The sequence below is a fragment of the Panthera uncia genome (assembly GCF_023721935.1).
Source record: "Panthera uncia isolate 11264 chromosome D3 unlocalized genomic scaffold, Puncia_PCG_1.0 HiC_scaffold_8, whole genome shotgun sequence".
In the NCBI taxonomy this organism is placed as follows: Eukaryota; Metazoa; Chordata; class Mammalia; order Carnivora; family Felidae; genus Panthera; species Panthera uncia.
In genome coordinates, this window is record NW_026057586.1 from 26,837,018 (window position 1) to 26,856,786 (window position 19,769).

A 19,769-nucleotide genomic window follows, 5' to 3' on the forward strand; every position below is an offset into this window, starting at 1 on the left:
CTTATTAATAGGCTCATTCTGCTGGTAAATGTCGATGGGCTTCCGACCATCAAACACACTTACAAGAGGGGAGAAGTGATGACCGAAAAAAAAAACCCTGTCTGTTACCCAGGAGCCGTGCCTCTCTGACTCATCACTGACTCCAACTCGTCCAGGAAGATGGTGGAGGGGGCGTGATAGCGGGCGAGTTCAAATAACACCTGGGTGGGAGAGAAGCAACCACATGTTCAAATTCATATAGTTAAGTTAAAGTTCTCAGATGCTCCCAGAGATTAAGAGCTTAGAATGGCTGTAATGTTAAGTATTTATGCTGCACTCTGTTCTTTCCTAATAACTTTATAATCATTACTCCTTAGCACAACCCCATGGGGTTGGACGGTCCAATTATTTCCATTTATCACTTGACAAAATTAGAGCCAGAGAGAGTTAGTGGTTAGTTCAAGGTTACTAATCATAAATGGGAGAGCTTAAGCTACAACTCAATACCTGAGCTCTAGTTGGTTAGTTAGCCCCCGAGACTCCCTGCCAATAACATGTTCCGTATGGACAAAAAAGCCTTGGAATATGTAAAGTCATTTAATGGTTTTCCCTCAACCTTTCAGGACAATGAGAGAGGGTCATTCTCAGAAGGAAGAATTGTAGGGGAAGAATACAGTTCCAGTTATGGGTAACAAGAAGAATTTTGCCCCTTTCTGCTCCCCAAATTACTCCACGGGGTCCTTATACCACTCCAAACACTGTTGTTTGGTAGGTTCAGGTACTTTGAGGGAATTTAAGGCAATTCCCAATTGAATAAAATGTTCCATTCCAGAATAAAATATTATAGACTGAACAAGAACAGGAAAACAGCCAGCAAAAGAACAGACATATAAAAACAAAATAAAGAGCTCTAAAGGGAGATGTGGTAGTGATGAAAAGAGTATAAAAAACTAGAGCTTTTTTTTTTTTAACCTTGAAACTGATCTCTTGAGCATCATATACAATTCTTCACTGGTTGATCAGAGAAAGCAGTAGAGACTTAGAAAAGAATAGAGGTTCTTTAATAGGCAAAGGGGATTTATTCTCCATGTCACTTAGCGCTAGCAAAGTATCACAGAACAAATCAGAGGAGAAGAGCCCAGAAAAGGCCAGATTGTGTTTTCCTGGGTAGTGGCAGGTTACCCCTTGCCAGTTCTCCCCGTCACTGAGTGGGAAGTCCCTCACTTTCACCACTGCTTGTACGTGTGGTGCACCCATGCTCATGAGCAAGTATTTTCCTTTCACAGAATCCTGTTTCATTCAGCCAAGACAGTTGGCTCAGCCTAATGAACTGAGAGAACAGTGTCAACACCGGGACACTCATCATGAATGCCTTTTAGACACGATAGCGACGCGCTCATTAGAAGCAAGCAACTTGTTTTCCTTGTCACAAAAAGAAAAGCCCAATATAGCTGATATTAAGGGTGATTACAATAGCAGCGATCTACCCAATGAAAAGTGGAATATCAGAACTCTTTAATAGAACCATACATGTTTTTAAGGTGCTCCCCAAGGTGCAGAGAGACCAAGGGGCCCTATGAGACCAAACGCCCAGTTGGAAGGAGAACCGCATCCAGACCCTGTGTCTCCATATTGACCATACCAATGCTCTTCCCACTGCCAAAGAATATATAGAACTCCAGGTAAGTGCGCTGGAAGCATTAGTCCAAAATTTTCAAAAGTACTTGGAGGAAGTTAAATCATACAACTAGGGGTGGGGGTGGGGGAGGGTGTTGAAAGATGTACGCACCAACAGGTGTGTGCATTTGCTAAAGAGACCACTCAACTATTCAATAGCATCAATTCCTAGGAGGCATGAACATTAGGAGGGGAGGGAGGAACATAACCCAAGGGTTCCCTATAAATAACTCTTTAATTGGAATAGGAAGAGAAACAAATGGTAGGAAAGCTTCTCTGATGTAGAGGAAGGTCCTGAAGGGTTCTCTTTATCTGAAAGCTTCATAGTAAAGATTTTGACAGCATGACCAAGATTTTCCAGGTGAGGATCCTTCCAAGAGCTCAGAAAAGAATTTCTGAGACGATAGAGGATGAGATCCCTCAAGGTTAGGAGAGGTTATCTGTTTTCCCTTTGAATTATTTTTTTTAAATATCCAAAACCAGAAGTGCATTTCACAGAAAAAAAAGGAAATACAAATATCTTCTAAACCTATAAAAAGATGCTCAAGTTCATTCAGAGTTAAATGCATATTTGAGCACTGAAATATTAATTTCACTATCAGATTGGCAAAGATTTTTTTATTATTTTTAAAGATTTTTTTAAATGCTAATTTATTTTTGAGAGAGAGCACAAGCAGGGGAGGGGCAGAGAGAGAGGGGAACAGAGGGTCCAAAGTAGGCTCCTTGCCGTCAGCACAGAGTCCAACTCGGGGCTCAGGCTCACGAAACACGAGATCGTGACCCGAGCCGAAGTCGGACGCTTAACTGACTGAGCCACCCAGGTGCCCCAAAGATTTCTAAATTTGGGTGCTACACAGTGTTGGCCAGGGTGGGGGAAGCAAACACGCATACCATTTATGGGTGTAGAAGCTGGTGCAACCCTGTTGTCAGGCAATTTGGCAATCAGTGATCTTTCATTCTCTCTGACCTAACACTTCTACTTAAGAGAAATCATCTTACACTACTATATACGCAAGGACATGGATATGGTAATTGTCTGCTGTAGCTTTGTTCATGATAGCAGGAGGCTAGAAACAACCTAACTGTTGTTTACATTAGAAATAGCCATTAAGAAGAGACTGGTTAAATACATTTTGCAATGAACATTCCATGCAATGAAATCTGATACAGACTCATAAAAGAACATGTTCTGTCTATAATAGTGTGGAACAATATTCAAGTTATATTGGTAAGTGTGAACAAAAACAAAAGTTATAGAAGGATATGTGTAGTACGTTCCTACTGACATTTAGTAAAGAAGGAAGATATAGATGCAGTTGTTGGTATTTATATAAATATGATAAATGTTCTGGAAGGCTGCACTAGCAACTGTAGCAGTGGCCCCTGGGGAGAAGGTTCAGGGGTCTATATGCCCTTTTGTATCTTTTTTTTTTTTTCAAAAATACGAATTATTTTTAAAATATATGGGAAAGGAGGGGGAGAAATTGAGGAAGGAATCATTTCCTCACCCCTAGAATTTTAACAAAATAATTCTGAAGCAGAAGAAAACTTAGGTTAAATAAAATGCTCACACAGAATAGAGAGTTCTTGTTAAGTGACTTTTCTGGCTATCCCGCATGAAACAAGACGATTCTTTTAGTAGTTTCAATCTTTGTTAAGGATATTCACAAAATATTTGAATTTGTTCTTCTGTCTAAGGAAGTCCTGTCCAGAGAATATAATGTAATCTTTCTTTGAGCATCTTGCAGTGTTTTGTGCGCATAGCTGTAAACACCACTTTTTCATGACAGGAGATGAATCTAAACTGAGTCTGGGGGCATCTTCTAAGAGTTTTAGTGTTCCGCAGCAAATAGAAATGGAATGTTAAAAAAAAAAATCTTCAGGGGCGCCTGGGTTAGCATCTGACTTCGGCTCAGGTCATGATCTCATGGTTCATTAGTTCGAGCCCCACGTCCTGCTCTGTGCTGACAGCTCAGAGCTGGAGGCTGCTTTGGATTCTGTGTCTCCCTCTCTGTCTCCTGCTCAAGCTGTCTCTCTCTGTCTCTCAAAAATAAATAAACATTGAAAAAAATAACTATTATATATGAGAATACTATTTAGGAGAAAATTCAGACCAGAGGGAAAAAAAAAATCTTCAGGCTGATGATTTTATAGTTAGTTGGATTTCAGCTCATTGAAATCAAGCTAACTAGAATCACATGGAACCCCAAAATTTAGGAACAGGTGAGTTCAAACCCTATCTTTGGACCTGGCACTAAGTTAGACTCAAAGAACAAAGAAACAGATGTCAACATGGATTTCCACAAATTACAATCTCGATGGGGTGATAAGAATTCATAGGGGCCCCTGGGTGCCTCAGTCGGTTGAGCCTCTGACTCTGGATTTTGGCTCAGGTCATGATCTCACGGTTTATGAGATCAAAGCTGCGTCGGGCCCTGTGCTTACCGAATGGAGCCTGCTTGGGATTCTTTCTCTCCGTCTCTCTCTCTGCCCCCTCCCCTGCTCATTCAAAGGAAGAATTTATAAAAACTTACACATTTGAAGTAACTTGAGAAAAGTATCAAAGTAATAAATAATAGGTCATTTTAGGTAAATCAATCTATAAAAATATTCTATTATGACTTCCAAGTAAGCCATAATATTTTGAAAATAAGTCATCTAAGGGAATGTAACCTAAGCAAAATATTTTAGAGTAAATTTCTTTTCAGAAAATTTATAGTATTTACATTTACTTAGTATCGATTACTTGCCAGTCATTCTACAGAATTCAATAGTTTAACAGGATTTCTGAGAAGGACCCACTTTACATTGAGGAGTAAATCATAAACAGGTGTTCTCATAAGATAACTGGGAAGTATAGCAAAAAATGTTACATTATATTTTCTATAAAATATACTTTCTATTTGTCTCCTAAGGAGAGAAAAAACTCTAAGGCTATGGGGCACTGTGGAGGAAAGTTGCTCAGACCATCTGAAAGAATAATTGTCTTAAATTTCTTGATTCTTTGAGTATGTAGTGTAGGGACTTGCAGACAGTAGCAGCCTCTCAAATGTTAACTGAATATACCGCACATGCTTAATAATAAATGCTTCTTGAATGAAGAAAAAAATATTCCACTTCATAAACAACCTTTTCCCCAGATTCCATTCCTAAGCTACATGAATCACAAAAGGACCATTGGTCAAGTTCCCAAAGGAAAGGACATCATGTTTTGCTCACAAAACAGGATTTTGGGACAGGATTAATATCCACCTATAATAGTCAATCAATCCATCTTCTAGGTTTTTAGTAATCAAGATCCGGGATAAATTCTAACATATAAATCACTTAAAAACAAATAAGCTCTAACATCATTTTGTACCACTGTATTGGCTGGCATTTATTCTGAAAAAACAAAATCAGGAATTCCTACCCGAACAAGTTTTTCTGAATCCCCTCTCCATTTGCTGACAATGGTAGACGCAGAAATGTTAAAGAAGGTTGTTTTGCACTCCGTGGCCACAGCTTTGGCCAGTAAAGTCTTCCCTGTACCTAGAGACACATGGGGATGAATTGTGAGCAACACTTGAACTCCATTCCTCTGCTAACAGATAGAAGTCAGTGTCACAAGAAGTTGGTGAAAAAGGAGATGGTTACCTAGCGGTCATTAGCCCCAGTGCTGAATGAGGACAGGACAAGTCGTCATCCACACACACACTTAATATCAAGACCCAAACAGAAAGATTCCTTTACCTGGAGGGCCATAGAGCAGCAGTCCTTTCCAGGGGGAGAGAATTCCTGTAAACAGCTGTGGGTACTATGGAAACAAGGAACAAAGAAGAGGTTTGGTATCCGTATGTCAGCCTACACACCCTTAGCGCAATCGAATGAAGCCAGAGTGAAACACAGCACAATTCAGAGAGTCTGCCTTTTTTTAAGGCTGGCTGCTTCTATTTACATCATATTTATCCCAGGTTGACTTTCACACTTGATAGGAATGCGTGGCTTAATATTTGTGGCTTTTTACAAGAGCAGTTTTGTTTTGTTTTGTTTTGTTTTGTTTTGTTTTAAGGAAAAGAAAGGCATACGTGGGTACTTTTCTTCTCCATTACAATAGTTATTGCCTACATACATAACATCATTTCCCCCAGGGGTCTATATACAGGGTATTTGGCAATCTTTTGAATGTTGTGAACAGGGAGTGCCCTTTAAGATAAACAACAGAACCGACAAAGGTGTGTGCGAATTAGGCATGAAGCTATGGTGAAGCCTGATTTAGAAGCTGGGAACCTTGGTGCTGAATGCATTATGAGACACTGACTCCAAACAGGACATACATGAACTTCAGTGATTCTCTCCTGTTAGTTCAAATTCAGACAATCTGGAGCATAGGTAGAGTTGACAGAGAACAAGGAAGAAGGAAAAACAGTAGTATGATTATAACTAGCTATTAGTTTCTTGCTGATGCTAATGTCAAAATCTCGATGTCATCACATACAGAGCTTATGATACTATGGAGATAACACATCCAGAGAGTTTCAATGAGAGGTCCTATCCTTTCCAGAAGACTTGTACTGTAGAGCCATTCAGAGGAAAGGGTGAATAAATTTCCACTAGTTCTGAATACCGACATATTTTTACTCCCATGTCAGAACACAGAAAGAAAGAGAGGGGAAAGACATTCCAAATTCATTGATTTTTGTCTCATTAGAATAGAAGCAGCCAAAAATCAGGGGCTGCATGGGCTCAGTGGTAATAATAAGTAGGTTATTCAATACAATAAATTTGTTATCTTCACTGGGGAAGATCACAGAAAATGGCCACAAATTATCTGCAGCTCCTCCCACCACTTGAATCTGGACTTGGCCTTGTGACTTTGGCCAATGAGACATCAGCAAGTAGAAGAGACGTGGGAGATGCTGTTGGATTGGGACCTGCCCTTTCTTGCTTCTGTCTGGGAACCCTCTGTCACCATGGGAACAAGACTCGGTCTGCCTGCCGGAGGATGAGAGGCACGTGGAGAAGTCTCAGTCGTTCTGTTTATTCCAGCTTTCCCAGCCACCCTGGCTGATGCCCCAGATGTGGGAGTGAGCCCAGCCAGTATCATGTGTGGCAAAGAGATGAGCTGGCCCTGCTGGGCCCAGCCCAAACGGCATACCCCCTCAGGCGCACATAAGTAAGTGATTGTTGTTTTCTAAGGTGTGAAGTTTTGGGGTGGTCTGTTTTACAGCCAGAGCTATGTGGTACACTGACCTTCTCAGTACCACAGTTGTAAACCCACCATGGAAAGTCCTGGTTTTCTATTTTCTTTCCTGTTTAGTGAACCACTCTGCACAAAGACTTGTCAGGAATAAGCAATGAGCACAACATGATGGCTTTCCTGCTGGTGCCCTGGAAGGGGCTGTCTAGTCCTTACAACCGGTCAAAGCAAAACCCCAGGTGATGTGGGTATTGGGGAGGGTAGGCGGTAAGATGTATAGAAGCAAAGTGAGAGGCCCTCTCTTACAGGAGGTATTTCTGCTATAATACGTATATTTTTAGGGAGGCAGGCTAATTTGAACCTATCTATAGCAACTGGCAAGTCATATATATTAGAGTCTTAGATCTTAAATGATCACTTGAACAGACACCTGCCTTGAACCAATATGTAACATGATTCCAAATTGCCTACAACGGACTGGGCCTTGGTACTGCAGCGTTTAACCAAATACTGTGACACAGGCAAAAAGTTAACTTGATGGCAGAAAAACATCCTGTCCTCTTCCTGATGGGTGCATGACATACAGTTTGTCCAATGGATAATGAACAGAAATACCCCCATGAGGCTTCCCATCCTTACCCTTATAGGGTACACGACAGCTTCTTTGACTAACTGCTTGGCTGCATCGAGTCCAATAATGTCATTCCACTTTATGTTTGGACTATGGAGATAAATGTCCTGCAATGCACATTTGATCATTTTGTTAAAACTAGTGTTTTCCTCCACAGCTGTAATAAACACAGGAGCAGCAGAATACTTGACTTACAATAGGATGGAAAGGTGATAAAAACTTTTCATGTTAGATATACGTATATATACATATTGTAATTATGGGCTAGCTCACTAAATGGATGCCATGAACATATTCAGTGATTTTTCCCTGAAGAAGATATTGGTGATACAATATGGTACTTTTAAGAGGGAAAAAAAAAAAATCTCCTAACGATGGACTATACCTGTCTTCAGTTAATAGCAAACCGTGCTGATTTACGGCTGTAATCAAAGAGGCTACAGAATATGCCTTCAAATTACACTGGCTTTTACTGCAAAACATAGTTCCTAGACAGTGCCTGGCTCCCCTTGCTCCTTGATCTCTCAAACGCTTTCTTAATTTGTGGCCTAAGAGAGATCATGCTCCTCTGAAACCAATTTCTCTTTTTCCCTAGTGATCACCCCTACTTTCCATCAGGAGCAATTGCTCCTACAAAATTCAAGGAAGCCAACAACCAGGCAAAAGTGCGGTTTGCCCTCTCCTTGTGGAGCCCTGTAGCAACCATCTGGGGCAATCAATTAAGGCCGGTTTTACTGATAATTCATTTAAAGTTTCCAAACGTCAATTTCACACGCCACCTCGGAACAGTCACTCAGGGCCTTTCTCAGTAGGAGCTCTTTCAGGCAAACTGAGTAACTAGTGTGTTACATCAAAAAAAAGAAAAAGCTCCCTCTTTCAAGTCATTCTGAGTGACTACAGAACAATCTGGAAACTAGTTTTATGTGTATTTAATTTTTAAATAAACAATGCACGCACATGGTTCAAAAACACACGTTTTCAATGCTGGTGACATGTTTTGCCCCCACCCCTGTTGCCTGTCTCCCCATATCCTTCTGCCACGGGTGACAACTTTTATTAGAGAAACTATTCATTCAAGTGATTTTAGGCGTAATCCATTCCTGGACGGGATGGCAGAGAAAGCACATCTATCTTCCAAAATCTTGGGAGAACCCTCCCTGTCTTTAGACAGTGTATCTGCCTGCTAGCCCACCAGCCACTCACATTCTTACTACCACACTTTCTTAGAAGAAGCTTGGCACACAGTGGGGATTGATCTACCGTGGAATTCAAAGCAGCCATAGATAAAAGCAGTATTCCTTGTCCTCTTCTAGAGCTGACAGTGAGTTCCACATAGCAGTATTTAATTTCCCAATGGGAAGTTCCTCCTCATAGCCGCAAAACTTATCAGTCAGAACTCAACAGGGCTGCCTCATGAGGTGGTGAGCTCCCCAACACTGTAAGCATTCAAGCAGGGACTGAACGACTACTTCCCGGGGCACTGTAGGAAAGATGCCAGGTGGAATCATTTCAGGCCACGTCTCCTCTACACGTCCGTTATCATTAGTTATGGTATCCTTTTGCAGAAACAGTAACAAGAAGGATATTTTTCTCTGCTCTCTTGTGCATCCGAATTACCACAGCCTGGCTCAATCCTCATCCTCTCTCACTGGCAATAACTTGAGAGCTGGTCTCCTTATCTCTATTGCTTTGATCTCCATCCACCACACTGTCATCAGGACATCTGAGTAGCCCATTCTCCCGATGGACACCTTTCAAAGATTCCGCATGTCCTCCAGACAACTTCCAATTCCGGGCTAGTGCTCACCATGCCCCTAGCTCAGGAACTCTGGCCTCTCTCTGCAACCCCATTCCCCACCACTCCTTGGGGCTCATTCAGCTCAAAGCAGTACGATTTCACGGTGTGTTTGGTCCAGAACCCTCCACCCTCCCTCTTCTACTTTTTCACGTGCCTATTTCTTATGTATCTTCTTCCCTAGTGCTTTCCCCACCCTTTGGCACAAAATACCCCTCCTTTGGGTTCTCCAAGTGCACCTTACCCATGGGATGAGAGACTCTTCCAGGCAAGGACTGTGTCCGATTTGTTCATCTTTGTGTTTCCAGCCCCCACCGCATGCTTGACACCTAATAGGTGCGGTAACAGCTGCGGAACTGAACAGCCAGAGCTGGGGAACCCTTAATTACTGCAGAATAGCTGTGCATTTTTTGGAACATATTAAACATCTCTCCGAGTCTGCCTAGGTTGCAGTCTTTCATTAAATATGAGATCGCTGGATATCAGATAAATAGCCTATAACTCAGGAATCTATTCTTTCCCGAGGAACTTGCCCAAAGTCACACAGCTAGAAAAAGAAGGATGTAGAAATCAAATCCAGGTCAACTGATTCCAGAGCCGGTATCGTTAACCATGAGACTCCACTGCCTTTAAATTCTGAAGGGCAAGCTTGAAATTCAGTAGTCTGGATGATAAGCTCTTTCCTGCTAATCTTGTTTTTCATGGAAATTTCTAATTATGAAATCATCAGACTCCCAATATCTCTGTTTCTAGACTTTGACTGTTTAAACAAGACACAGACATGCTCTTTCCTTCTCTAAGAGGCTTTCTCTCCTTAACTGTTGGCTCTGCTCTAAAACCTTTCACCTGTCCCTTGCCTTCCAAGTCTGTTTCCCTTTTGGTTTTCTTGGCCTCTGTAGTGAGATGGTGGGCTCTTTGTATTGTAATTTTATGATTCTATAATTTATTTATCATGCATTATTGTGCCTCTAAACAATATGAGTGCCTTTGCAAGTGGGGGCACTTTATAAATAAATGATCATATTTATTGTTATTAATAAAAGAAGCAGCCCACAATGCTCCAGGAGCCCCGATCCGCCTCCGTAAATTTGTGAATTGAATATCAGATCTTACCCGGCTCACCACGGCTGCCAATTCTCGCATCTCACTATTCATGCCAATAAATGCACTCAGAGGTTTCAACAATCGTTCCTGATGATGGGAACAGAAAGTTTTACGTTACAATATTGTTCATAACTTAGAAAGCAAAACAGGATGCAGATCTCAGTGACATAAATGGTGGCAGATAGCTGTGACCTTTGAGTTGATCTCAAAATTCTCTGGACTCAAAATTATATTTGTAACGTTCGTCCTGATGTTGGTAGTTTGCAAGACGAATGTCACATCTTAGCCACTTACTGAGGGGTCTGGGTTACAGTCAAGGCTGTTCAAGCCAACTTCGCTGGTTGCTCCTTTGATGGCATCTGTGAGCAGCCCTCGGAAGTCAATGATTTGGCCCTGAAAGGGAGTAATGGTTATTTACACCATTAAAACATAAGAGAAGACAATCCTCAATAGCTCAGCTTCTGTAAATCAAGACACATTTATGTACTTTGGTATGTAGGACACACAAAGTGAAGCTTTGAAAAGAACCTGCACTGGGCCTCCTGGGTGGCTCAGTCACTTGAGTCCTGCTCAGGTCATGATCCTGGGGTCGTGGGACTGAGCCCTATGTCGGGCTCTGCACTAACCATGGAACCTGCTTAAGATTCTCTCTCTTTCTCTCTCTCTGCCCCTCTCTCTCCCTGCTTCCACCCCCTCCCCTGCTCACATGTGCTCACTCTCTCTCTAAAATAAAAAATATTTTTTTAATAAAATAAAAAGAACCCGCACTAATAATGAACAAGATGATTTCCTCAAGTTGGGCACTCTAGAAGAAAAAATAAGTTGAAATAAATTCCTTAGAATGAAGTGGGTTTGAATAAAAGTTCACAAGCTTTTTTCAGTTCCTGACACCATGCCATATGCTTCCTTACAGGTCCGGCTCCCCTATATTGTCTCATCCTTTGCGACATTTCACGCACAGGAAGAAGTCATCATCAGGAGAGTGATGATAGTTCCCATTAACCACCATGTACATTCTCCACTCAGTAGAGTCCCAGCTAACAAGTGACTTAAGGCCAGGTTTAAACCCAGATATCTGCCTCCCGTACTCCTCCCAATGCCACCTCATCTCCCCCGCAGGCAGAAGGAGAAAGGAAGGATGCATGCAAGAAGAAAAGTAATTAGCAGTAGCCAGCACTTACCGAGTGTATATTATGTGCTGGACACTATGCTAACATTCTCCACTCGTTATGATATCTTTCTAATTAAAAACATTTTTTTAATGTTTATTCATTTTTGAGAGAGACAGAGACAGAGTGTGAGCAGGGGAGGGGCAGAGAAAGAGGGAGACACAGAATCCGAATCAGGCTTCAGGCTCCAGGCTCCAAGCTGTCAGCACAGACCCCGACGTGGGGCTGGAACTCATAAGCCGCAAGATCATGACCTCAGCTGAAGTTGGCACTTAACCTACTGAGCCACCCAGGCGCCCCTTTTTAAAATATTTTTAATGTTTATTTATTTTTGAGAGAGAGGGAGAGAGAGAGAGACAGAGAACCCATATACTTGAGGACCTTAAAAGGAGCCAGTTCAAGCCAATGAGCGCTCCCTTAATTTCCAGGGAGATGCTTCCAGCCTCCCCTCCAAACACACACACAGTCAGAGTTTAGTTCGCCCCAGAAGAGCCAGCCAGGGGTAAGTCTGAAGTCCTGTAGTTTGAGAACTTGCTTGAAGAAAGATGACTCTTAAAAAGACACCCAACCCCAGAAGTTACAATCAAGAGAAACCTGCTGGGTGTTGATACTGCTTCACCTTTCCAAAGGACAGGTTTTAACCTACCTTTTGCCTACAGCCACCCAATCTGGGTCTTCTCTGTTTGAGAAACGGTTATTTCTGAATCAAGAAATGAGGTTCATTATGAAAGGGGTAGAAATATTTAGTATGGATAAGACCCACCCTAATTCAACTGAGGTTTCATGGTTCACATGGAATGACATGTAAGCCTAGAGCCACATCTCCATGGAGAAAAAGTGCCATCGCTCATCAGTTACCACCAGTGGGGGAAGAAAGAATGGGTAGGCCATCATAACCCCTTCAATAATACAGAACACCCATGCTGATCATTTCAGTCGTGGGATTTTTAAGCTGAAAGTGACGTTGGAAGCCATCTCTTCCAAACTCCTGAGTTTACAAATAGGGAGACTGAGCTTCTTCGAGGTGGGGCACATCCTTCAAGACCAGACCGGAACACCAGGGCTGTAATCCTCATCCAGTGCTCCTCTCAGTTCACCGCACAGCCAGCCTTTGACCGTCACCTATTAGCTTTCCTCTTTGACAAAAATAGCCTTTTTTACTTTCATTTTTACAAAGAAAAGGGATGCCCCCTTTTGGTTCTAGGTTCACGAATGCCACTTACTTTTTGTGGGCGGACGTTTTCTTCTCTGCTGCCTTTGGGGATTCCTGATATACTCAAGCCAAAGTCAGCGCCCTCCATGGGAGTGTTATTGACAGGCTCCTGGGGAAAGAGGAAGACAGCAAGAAGCCAGCTGGGGAAGCAAGTTCCACATGCTGGTGGAAAATGCCTATTCCGGCATCCAGAATCACACACTGGGTATCAGTTCAGTAAACGGGAACCTCATGTGTCATTCGGCCACTTCTGTGCAGACCCAACAAGATGAATTCACTGTCTGCCTGTGCCATACGGGAAGAGCTGTCACCAGAAGCTACAGGCTTTGAGCAGCTTTTCCGGTGGAGGAAACCGTTGTGCCTCAACCCATCCCCGTTCACACTGGCTTGCCTGTTCTCCTATAACGAGGTATCTGAGGCCAGGGGTGGCCGAGTTTGGAGGTGGAGCTGAGTCAACAGTCAACTGCTTCCTGCGGATTCCCCTGCACCACCCTCGGCTCCCTTCCACCTGAGCCAGACTGCAATGGCCAGAAGTGTACAACCTCCTCGAGAGTGAGAGTTTCCGTCTGACAATTGAGTTTCACGAGGACTCCTTTCTCCCCTGCCAGGGATCTCTGACCCTCTTTCTTCCCATTCTTTTTCACTATTTCCATTAGTTCTCTTTCCTCTGAAACCTGGTATGTTTGTTCTGACCCAGGAGGTTGGAGGTATGAATCCCCTGAGTTAGAAGCCATTGATTTCCCCCGCCTGCTGGGCTCTGTCCTCTTGCTGACCACCCTGTCCCCAAGATTGTTTTGCGGGGAGGTCTGGAGTGAAGACCAACCATTTGTGTTTTGGAGAAACCCAGCCATTCCTGAGGCCGTCCTTGACTTAGTCTTAAGAGTCCAGGAATGTGCTTTGGGACAGGAAAGATGTGCCACCTATAATTACCTCAAATGGGATGATTGAGCTCTGTAGCAACCAGCCCCCTGCTCTGACTGGACCCAGGGCTTACCCCTCGAGGACTGTTTCCCAGTACTCCAACCAGGGGGAAGGCTGGCGGAAGGAAGGAGACTTTCCACTCGAATTAAGAAACATTAGGAAGGCTAGAGATTTGCTTGTGGTTTTAATTCAGTATACTGGAAGAAAATCTACAATGTAACAAAATCACACAAAAATGAATAAATGTGACTCTTTTCTCAGGGCTATTTCTCAGCCACCTGCAGTTTTACCAATACCAGCAAAGCCATCCAGACCTGTTTAGGATGCTCCTTATGGACGGATTTGGCATCCCCTGGCTTCTCCACCGTGGTTCTGGACCGCGGCCTCTGCTGACTGATCTTGGGAAGATTTTGACAACTGTCGCTCATCACCCTAGGGGAGGGAACAAAGACCCTGGAGGAAATTATTCAAACCATTTAATTTGAGGTAACTAAACAACCTGTGTAGCCGACTTAAAAAGAGTTCTACAAAGATGTGCAGATGTGGCACCATTGGGCCCTTCCATTTGCACTGTCCTGACACCCTGGCCGTCCTGGCTCTGACTTGCTCCACTCTACCCCTTGGGTTCCTCCAAGAGCAAGCTAGAGGGTCCACCTCCTCCTGGAGGCCCCCAACCCCCTCTTCATTTTCCCTTCAAGCCACCTGGCTCCAGCTCTTCTGCAGATAGCTCTGTATTCCTAAGAACACATGACTTTTGCAAGCATTTTCCAACGTTTCTTCCCACCTTCCTTAAAGAACAGTATGCAGCCCAGGGGTCACGTTGTGGGGAGGAAGGAGGAAGGCTAGGGATTTGCCTGTAGTTTTGATCCAGTGTGCTGGGTGTACTTAAAATAGTTCTCATCAGGCTGCATAAAGCAAACATGGAAAGGTGCTCACTTCGGCAGCCCGTATACTGAAACATCGAAGGGGCTTGTGCAAGGGAAGCAACCCTTACCTCATCTCTGTTGTCACAGATCTTCATATTTGCCAAACAGATTTTCACCAAATATTGTTCACTTAAGGCAAAACATATTGATGGGTCTGGACGCCAGACAGTGGCTACCTCTCTTGGAGATGGGATGCATTGATTGGGAAGAGAGACTGCTGGGGGGCTGGGGTGGTGGCGCTTATGAGAGTATATGGACATTTGACTGTATATGTGTCATATGCATCAATATAAAGGTAAAATAAAGTTGTTCGCTAGGTCCTTGGAACGAGAAATTCAGTTTTGGAAAATTAGTAGATAGGAGATGACATCAGAGAGAGGCAGGACTGCTCAGGGGGCAGACCGTGAAGTCCCACATCTGAACTTGTTTGGGTTTTCTCCATTCCTTTGTCCTTACGTGTAAGATGTGTTTGCAGGAGTTTTGCTGGAAGTATTTCTCCCCTGTCCTAAGGGGTCTCAGAGAGCACCTATTTCTCCATTTCTTTTTGGGAAAGGAGGAGTTGTATCTAATATAAACACCTAGCCAGCAAAAGACCACCCATGCCAATAATAACGCCAGCGTCCACACACGATGACCCCGGTGTTGGCCCACTGGGGTGGGTATCATAAGAGGTGGACAGCTGACAGTTTCTCGGAACATTGTTTTTCATCTGTAAACTAGGAATACAAACGTCTGTCCCTCAGGCCTTTGGCTGGCACAAAAATGAAGTGTCTATGAAATGAATACCAAACATATTACAAGTGCAAACCCTTATGAATAGCACTGATTTAAATGCAATGAGGTCATATATATACATATGTAGTGAAGCTTGCCTAACGTCATTGCAGGGCAGACAGGGAACAGGGAATCTGTTTTCCTGCTTTTATTTCCCTTTGGAGGCAAGTGGTTCACAGATCTGCTTCAACACGATCAGAGACAAGTTCCTAATGTGCAAAGCAATATGATTCATTCCCAGTCAGCTCTAATGATTGTAAAATTCATCCTAATATGGGACCAAATCCATCCCGCTATAATTTTAGGTGCCCCTCCTGAGTATGCCCTGTGGAATTCTACAAAGAAGGCTCAGTCCCTCTTTAGACGGTGAAGACTGGTGCCGTCTTGTTCTAGGGGCACCACCTCCCCATGGGTTCCAGTCTTCAAGCTAACCCTCTCCAGTTGCCCCAATCATTCCTAAGGTTACCTGGCTCCCAGATTCATCCTCATCCTGGTCACCTTTCCTTTGTCCACAGTCTTCTGACCACAACAGAGTCACCTCCTATTTTGGGGACACTGTATTTCTATCTGTGAGGCCCGAGACCACATTAGCAGTCACATCACACTGTTGTGATCACCCTCACACCTTATCTGTTGTGAACTCAGATTTCTAGGTCCCTGATTTTGTAATGAGGGAGCTATTTGTCATTAGTCTTTGGTTGGAGCTTACACCTCATTTCATTAAATTTCATCGTGTTATTTTGGGCCCATCTTCCAAATTGTCCAGATTTTTTGGCATCCTAATTCTGTTATCCATCACATTAAATAAACTTTCCTCCACTGAGTTATCTGCAAATCTGTAAACTGGGAGCTTACTCTCTGGTGTGAAATGCAAGCATTAGGAAAAGGCACTTTCATTTGTTAATAGCCAGTCTCATGACACAACCTTTCATTTCAATAGCTGTCTTCAATTACAAAATTGTAAACAAACAGCATTCATTACTTTCCTAATTATCCTTCCTGACTCCAGCCATTTGCTGTCTGACCTTTACGCCTGCCACGTACAAACGTTTACTCAGAGACGAGCTGAGGACACCCAAGCTGTCAAGCTGCCTCCCTGAAGAGAAGCAGAGTGCTCGAAGGACATTCACTTCTGGAATGTTCTCCTAGGTAAGGAATGCTGGGGAAGTTCCAGGCATGAATACGTGGCTGAAACATAATCAGAACCCAAATGCATGCCAAAGCTGGCTTCTTTAAATGCTCCTCGCTTTTTTGGTTCAAAAGTAGTTATCATTTGTTGTCAGAGTCTGACTAGCTTTATGGAAACTGTAAATAAATGGATAATGCTTTGGTCAAAACGATAAAATTGTTCCTAAAGAATAGTACAAAACAAAGTTAGCCTCAGGCAGAGCATTATTGAGAGTATTATCATGAGGCATGCATGGGTGCTTGCTACGTGTGGGGACCTCACTGTGTGTCAGAAACTTGCTCCAAGCTTGTGAGGAGCAGAGCCAGAAATTGAACCTGGGTCTTGCAATCTCTGAGGTCCGTACTCTTCATAGCACATAGCCTTGAAAGAGCACTAGTGAATGCAGTTATCTGTGGTAAAACCAGGAGAACCCATAGATGTTGGCTCATGTCTGGGACATCTGTAACGTGTGGGGAACCCATTGCTGGGCCCACTAAGGTCACATGATCACAATCTGCAATTGCTGGTAGACAGATAGGGAACCGAGCTGGAGAATCTTCTGGAAAGGGATCCCACAAACTCTTAGAGTGGGTTGGTCAAGAAGAATTACCATTCACTTTACCTTCTGGTCTTCCCTCCACTTCTTTGTGGTAAATTATTTTCCGCTGTAGCAAAACAAATATTGGAGGAAAAGGAATGAATTTAATTCTTAAGAGAAAGTGATTTTTCAGATATGTTTGCCCTTTTACATTGTTCTCAAAATTTGTGCTATAACCTTGTGGGGTCCCGGAGCTCTAAGCTATTCTCATATAGAAAGAAGTGAAACTACCAGCAGAAGGAAAGAAACCCATGTTTCCCAAGCATTTCTGCATGGAGAAAGACCCCAGAGCCCTTAGATATTAATTGAGTTGGAGACCATGAACCTGGTGGCAACTTCAGTGTGGGCCAACTTTACGGTTACCATTACATTAAGTTTTCATGAACCTGACACCATTTTGCTGTGGTCCGTGGGACACCAGGATGATTGCATGAACACTTACCAGTTGTACTCTGCCAGTTTACCTTAAAATAAAGACATTGTGTCTAATATCCCAGGAGAATATGGTTCCAGACTAAATCAGAACCAGCAATCTAGAAATTAGATCATGTCAATAATAGTCCTGGTGGCCCAGGAGTCAGTGCTTCTCTGCCCAAACCCAGACCCAGCAACCAGCCAAGGACAGGGAGCTCTGAACTCTGCCCTGGAAAGGAGCTCAGATAAATATCCCTTCCAGCACAGAGATGCGCCCCCGGCTATTTTTAATTGACATTCCTCTTGGTTTCCTGGTCCCCACATGAAATGTTAAAGTCTGTGGCTTAACAAGTGCCTTGTAAACAGGACAATGATCTCCCTTGGTTTATAATTACTTCCCCCACTTACAGACTTCCAAGTCAATGTTACTACAAAACATAGGGCCCTCGCTTTAGATCTTTCCTCCAGCCAGCCTCCTTGACTGCTAACCTATACTGGGTCTTTGCATTCTATTGATCATTATCTGGATTGATGGCTTTCAAAAGCATTTCATTATCTATACATGAGCTATTAGCTTCACCAATACTCATTTTCATGTTATTTTCAAGATAGATAATAGGTCTTCCTAACAACAACAACAAAAAGTCTTCTGTCTTTTATCCTCTTCCAACAGCTCTTTCCATTTTTAAAGAAATGAAAGTAACGTTGGTCTTCTAAAAAGCACCTGTGATGCACTGGGGTTTTGCTTTCATTGTCCTAAAACACACATACCTCAAACAAATGCCACCGTGACTAAAGGGACATCACTGCCTGACCGATCATGTTTCTATTTCTGTACAGGATCTGATGCAGGCTATACAATCTTTCTGGTCTATTCTTTCAGTGGGGGGGGGGGGGGAGTAGCATCTATCTGAGAATAAAATGAGGAAGAAACACTAATCTTAAAGATGAGAAAAAACCTTATTTCTAGAAAATAGCCATGTACCTGTGTCTGATGCCTTTTTGACAATTTTGGGGTATTTCTGAAATTTTACAAAATAATAGCTCTCGTATTCCATCAAAATAGTTTCAAGGTCGATGTTGTCACAGACTTCAAAGCGTCGTAACCCCAGTTTAGTTTCTTGCTCCAAAGCATTGGCTGCATCGATATATCTGGCCATTTCACAGAAGAAAAAACAACAACAGAAATTAACTCTGGGTAAAAAGAATAAAGGCAAACAGGCATTACAAGTCCACAGAGACTCAATACAAATATTAAGCTTATATTAAGCAGTACATTCAATGACAATTACAATATACGAGGTTTGCCTATAGAAGGAGCCCACATATGTTAAGTATATCCAAGTACTGTTTTTCAAAGCAGTTGCCTCTGGAAGCTACATACTTATTCTAATGATGCAATCGTTGTTCAAAACATTTTTGGAAGTGCTTAGAAGTCAAATAAGTAAATCGACTAAGAAAATGTCCTGTGTTTTCTCATTTCTAGCCAAAATTGAGTATTTGCCCAACTTGATTACCTCTTTATTCACCAGCATTAATTTTAGATAACATCTGGCAATTGTTAAACCCAAATTTAAGCCCAAGAGGCAAGATGTGCCATGATTGTGGCAACTGAAAAGCATAGGTCATGAGTTCTGAAGGAAATTCCAGAAATATGTTGATCAATATCATCAAGGAGATTGAGTATAAGAAGAAGTCATTGCTGGGTCATGTTATTTCTGGTCATTTTTCTTCAGTCACACATCTACACTACCCGGTGACTGTGGGTGGAAGCATGATCTTCACTGGGGTTCTTCACTGTCACTTTGAACCTGTTGTGGTCTCAGCAATGCTCTGTCTCCCAATCCTCTGAAAGTGGAAAGACTTTCCACATTTTAATCTTAGTTCTCAACTTCTTATGAAACCAAAGACTCTCCTGGAAAATGGGCAAATATGCCCAAATCAGCATACAATTTCATCCAAGGACATTGGATTAAGAATTTCTGCCTCAGGATAGACTTCTTCCTGTTTGATTCAAATCTGGGAAGGTAGGAGAAAACTTTCTTTTATATTATGCTCTCTTCCCTTCACCAGATTCAGGTCAGTTGGAACACTGAACTTTCTTAAACAAGGTTGCCATGATTATTTCCAGTGACCTTGCTAAACTTTAAAGAAACTGCAAAACATCATTTGGCTGTAGTCAGTCAGCCTCTATACATTGATGGCTCATCAGGCTTCTATA

General features: G+C 42.6%; 1 protein-coding gene across 1 annotated transcript in view; it reads right to left on the reverse strand.

Annotated features, from left to right (window-relative positions):
• Nucleotides 1-19,769, reverse strand: part of KATNAL2 (katanin catalytic subunit A1 like 2) — a 66,869-nt gene that overhangs the window by 18,849 nt on the left and 28,251 nt on the right. The window contains exons 3-12 of the mRNA XM_049620138.1: nt 18,534-18,700; nt 17,159-17,201; nt 13,983-14,100; nt 12,758-12,856; nt 10,660-10,758; nt 10,375-10,452; nt 7,475-7,573; nt 5,389-5,452; nt 5,069-5,187; nt 109-200 (exon numbers count right to left, since the gene is read on the reverse strand). Coding sequence (XP_049476095.1) covers nt 109-200; nt 5,069-5,187; nt 5,389-5,452; nt 7,475-7,573; nt 10,375-10,452; nt 10,660-10,758; nt 12,758-12,856; nt 13,983-14,100; nt 17,159-17,201; nt 18,534-18,700 — 978 coding nt within the window. The remainder of the gene's footprint in view (nt 1-108; nt 201-5,068; nt 5,188-5,388; nt 5,453-7,474; nt 7,574-10,374; nt 10,453-10,659; nt 10,759-12,757; nt 12,857-13,982; nt 14,101-17,158; nt 17,202-18,533; nt 18,701-19,769) is intronic.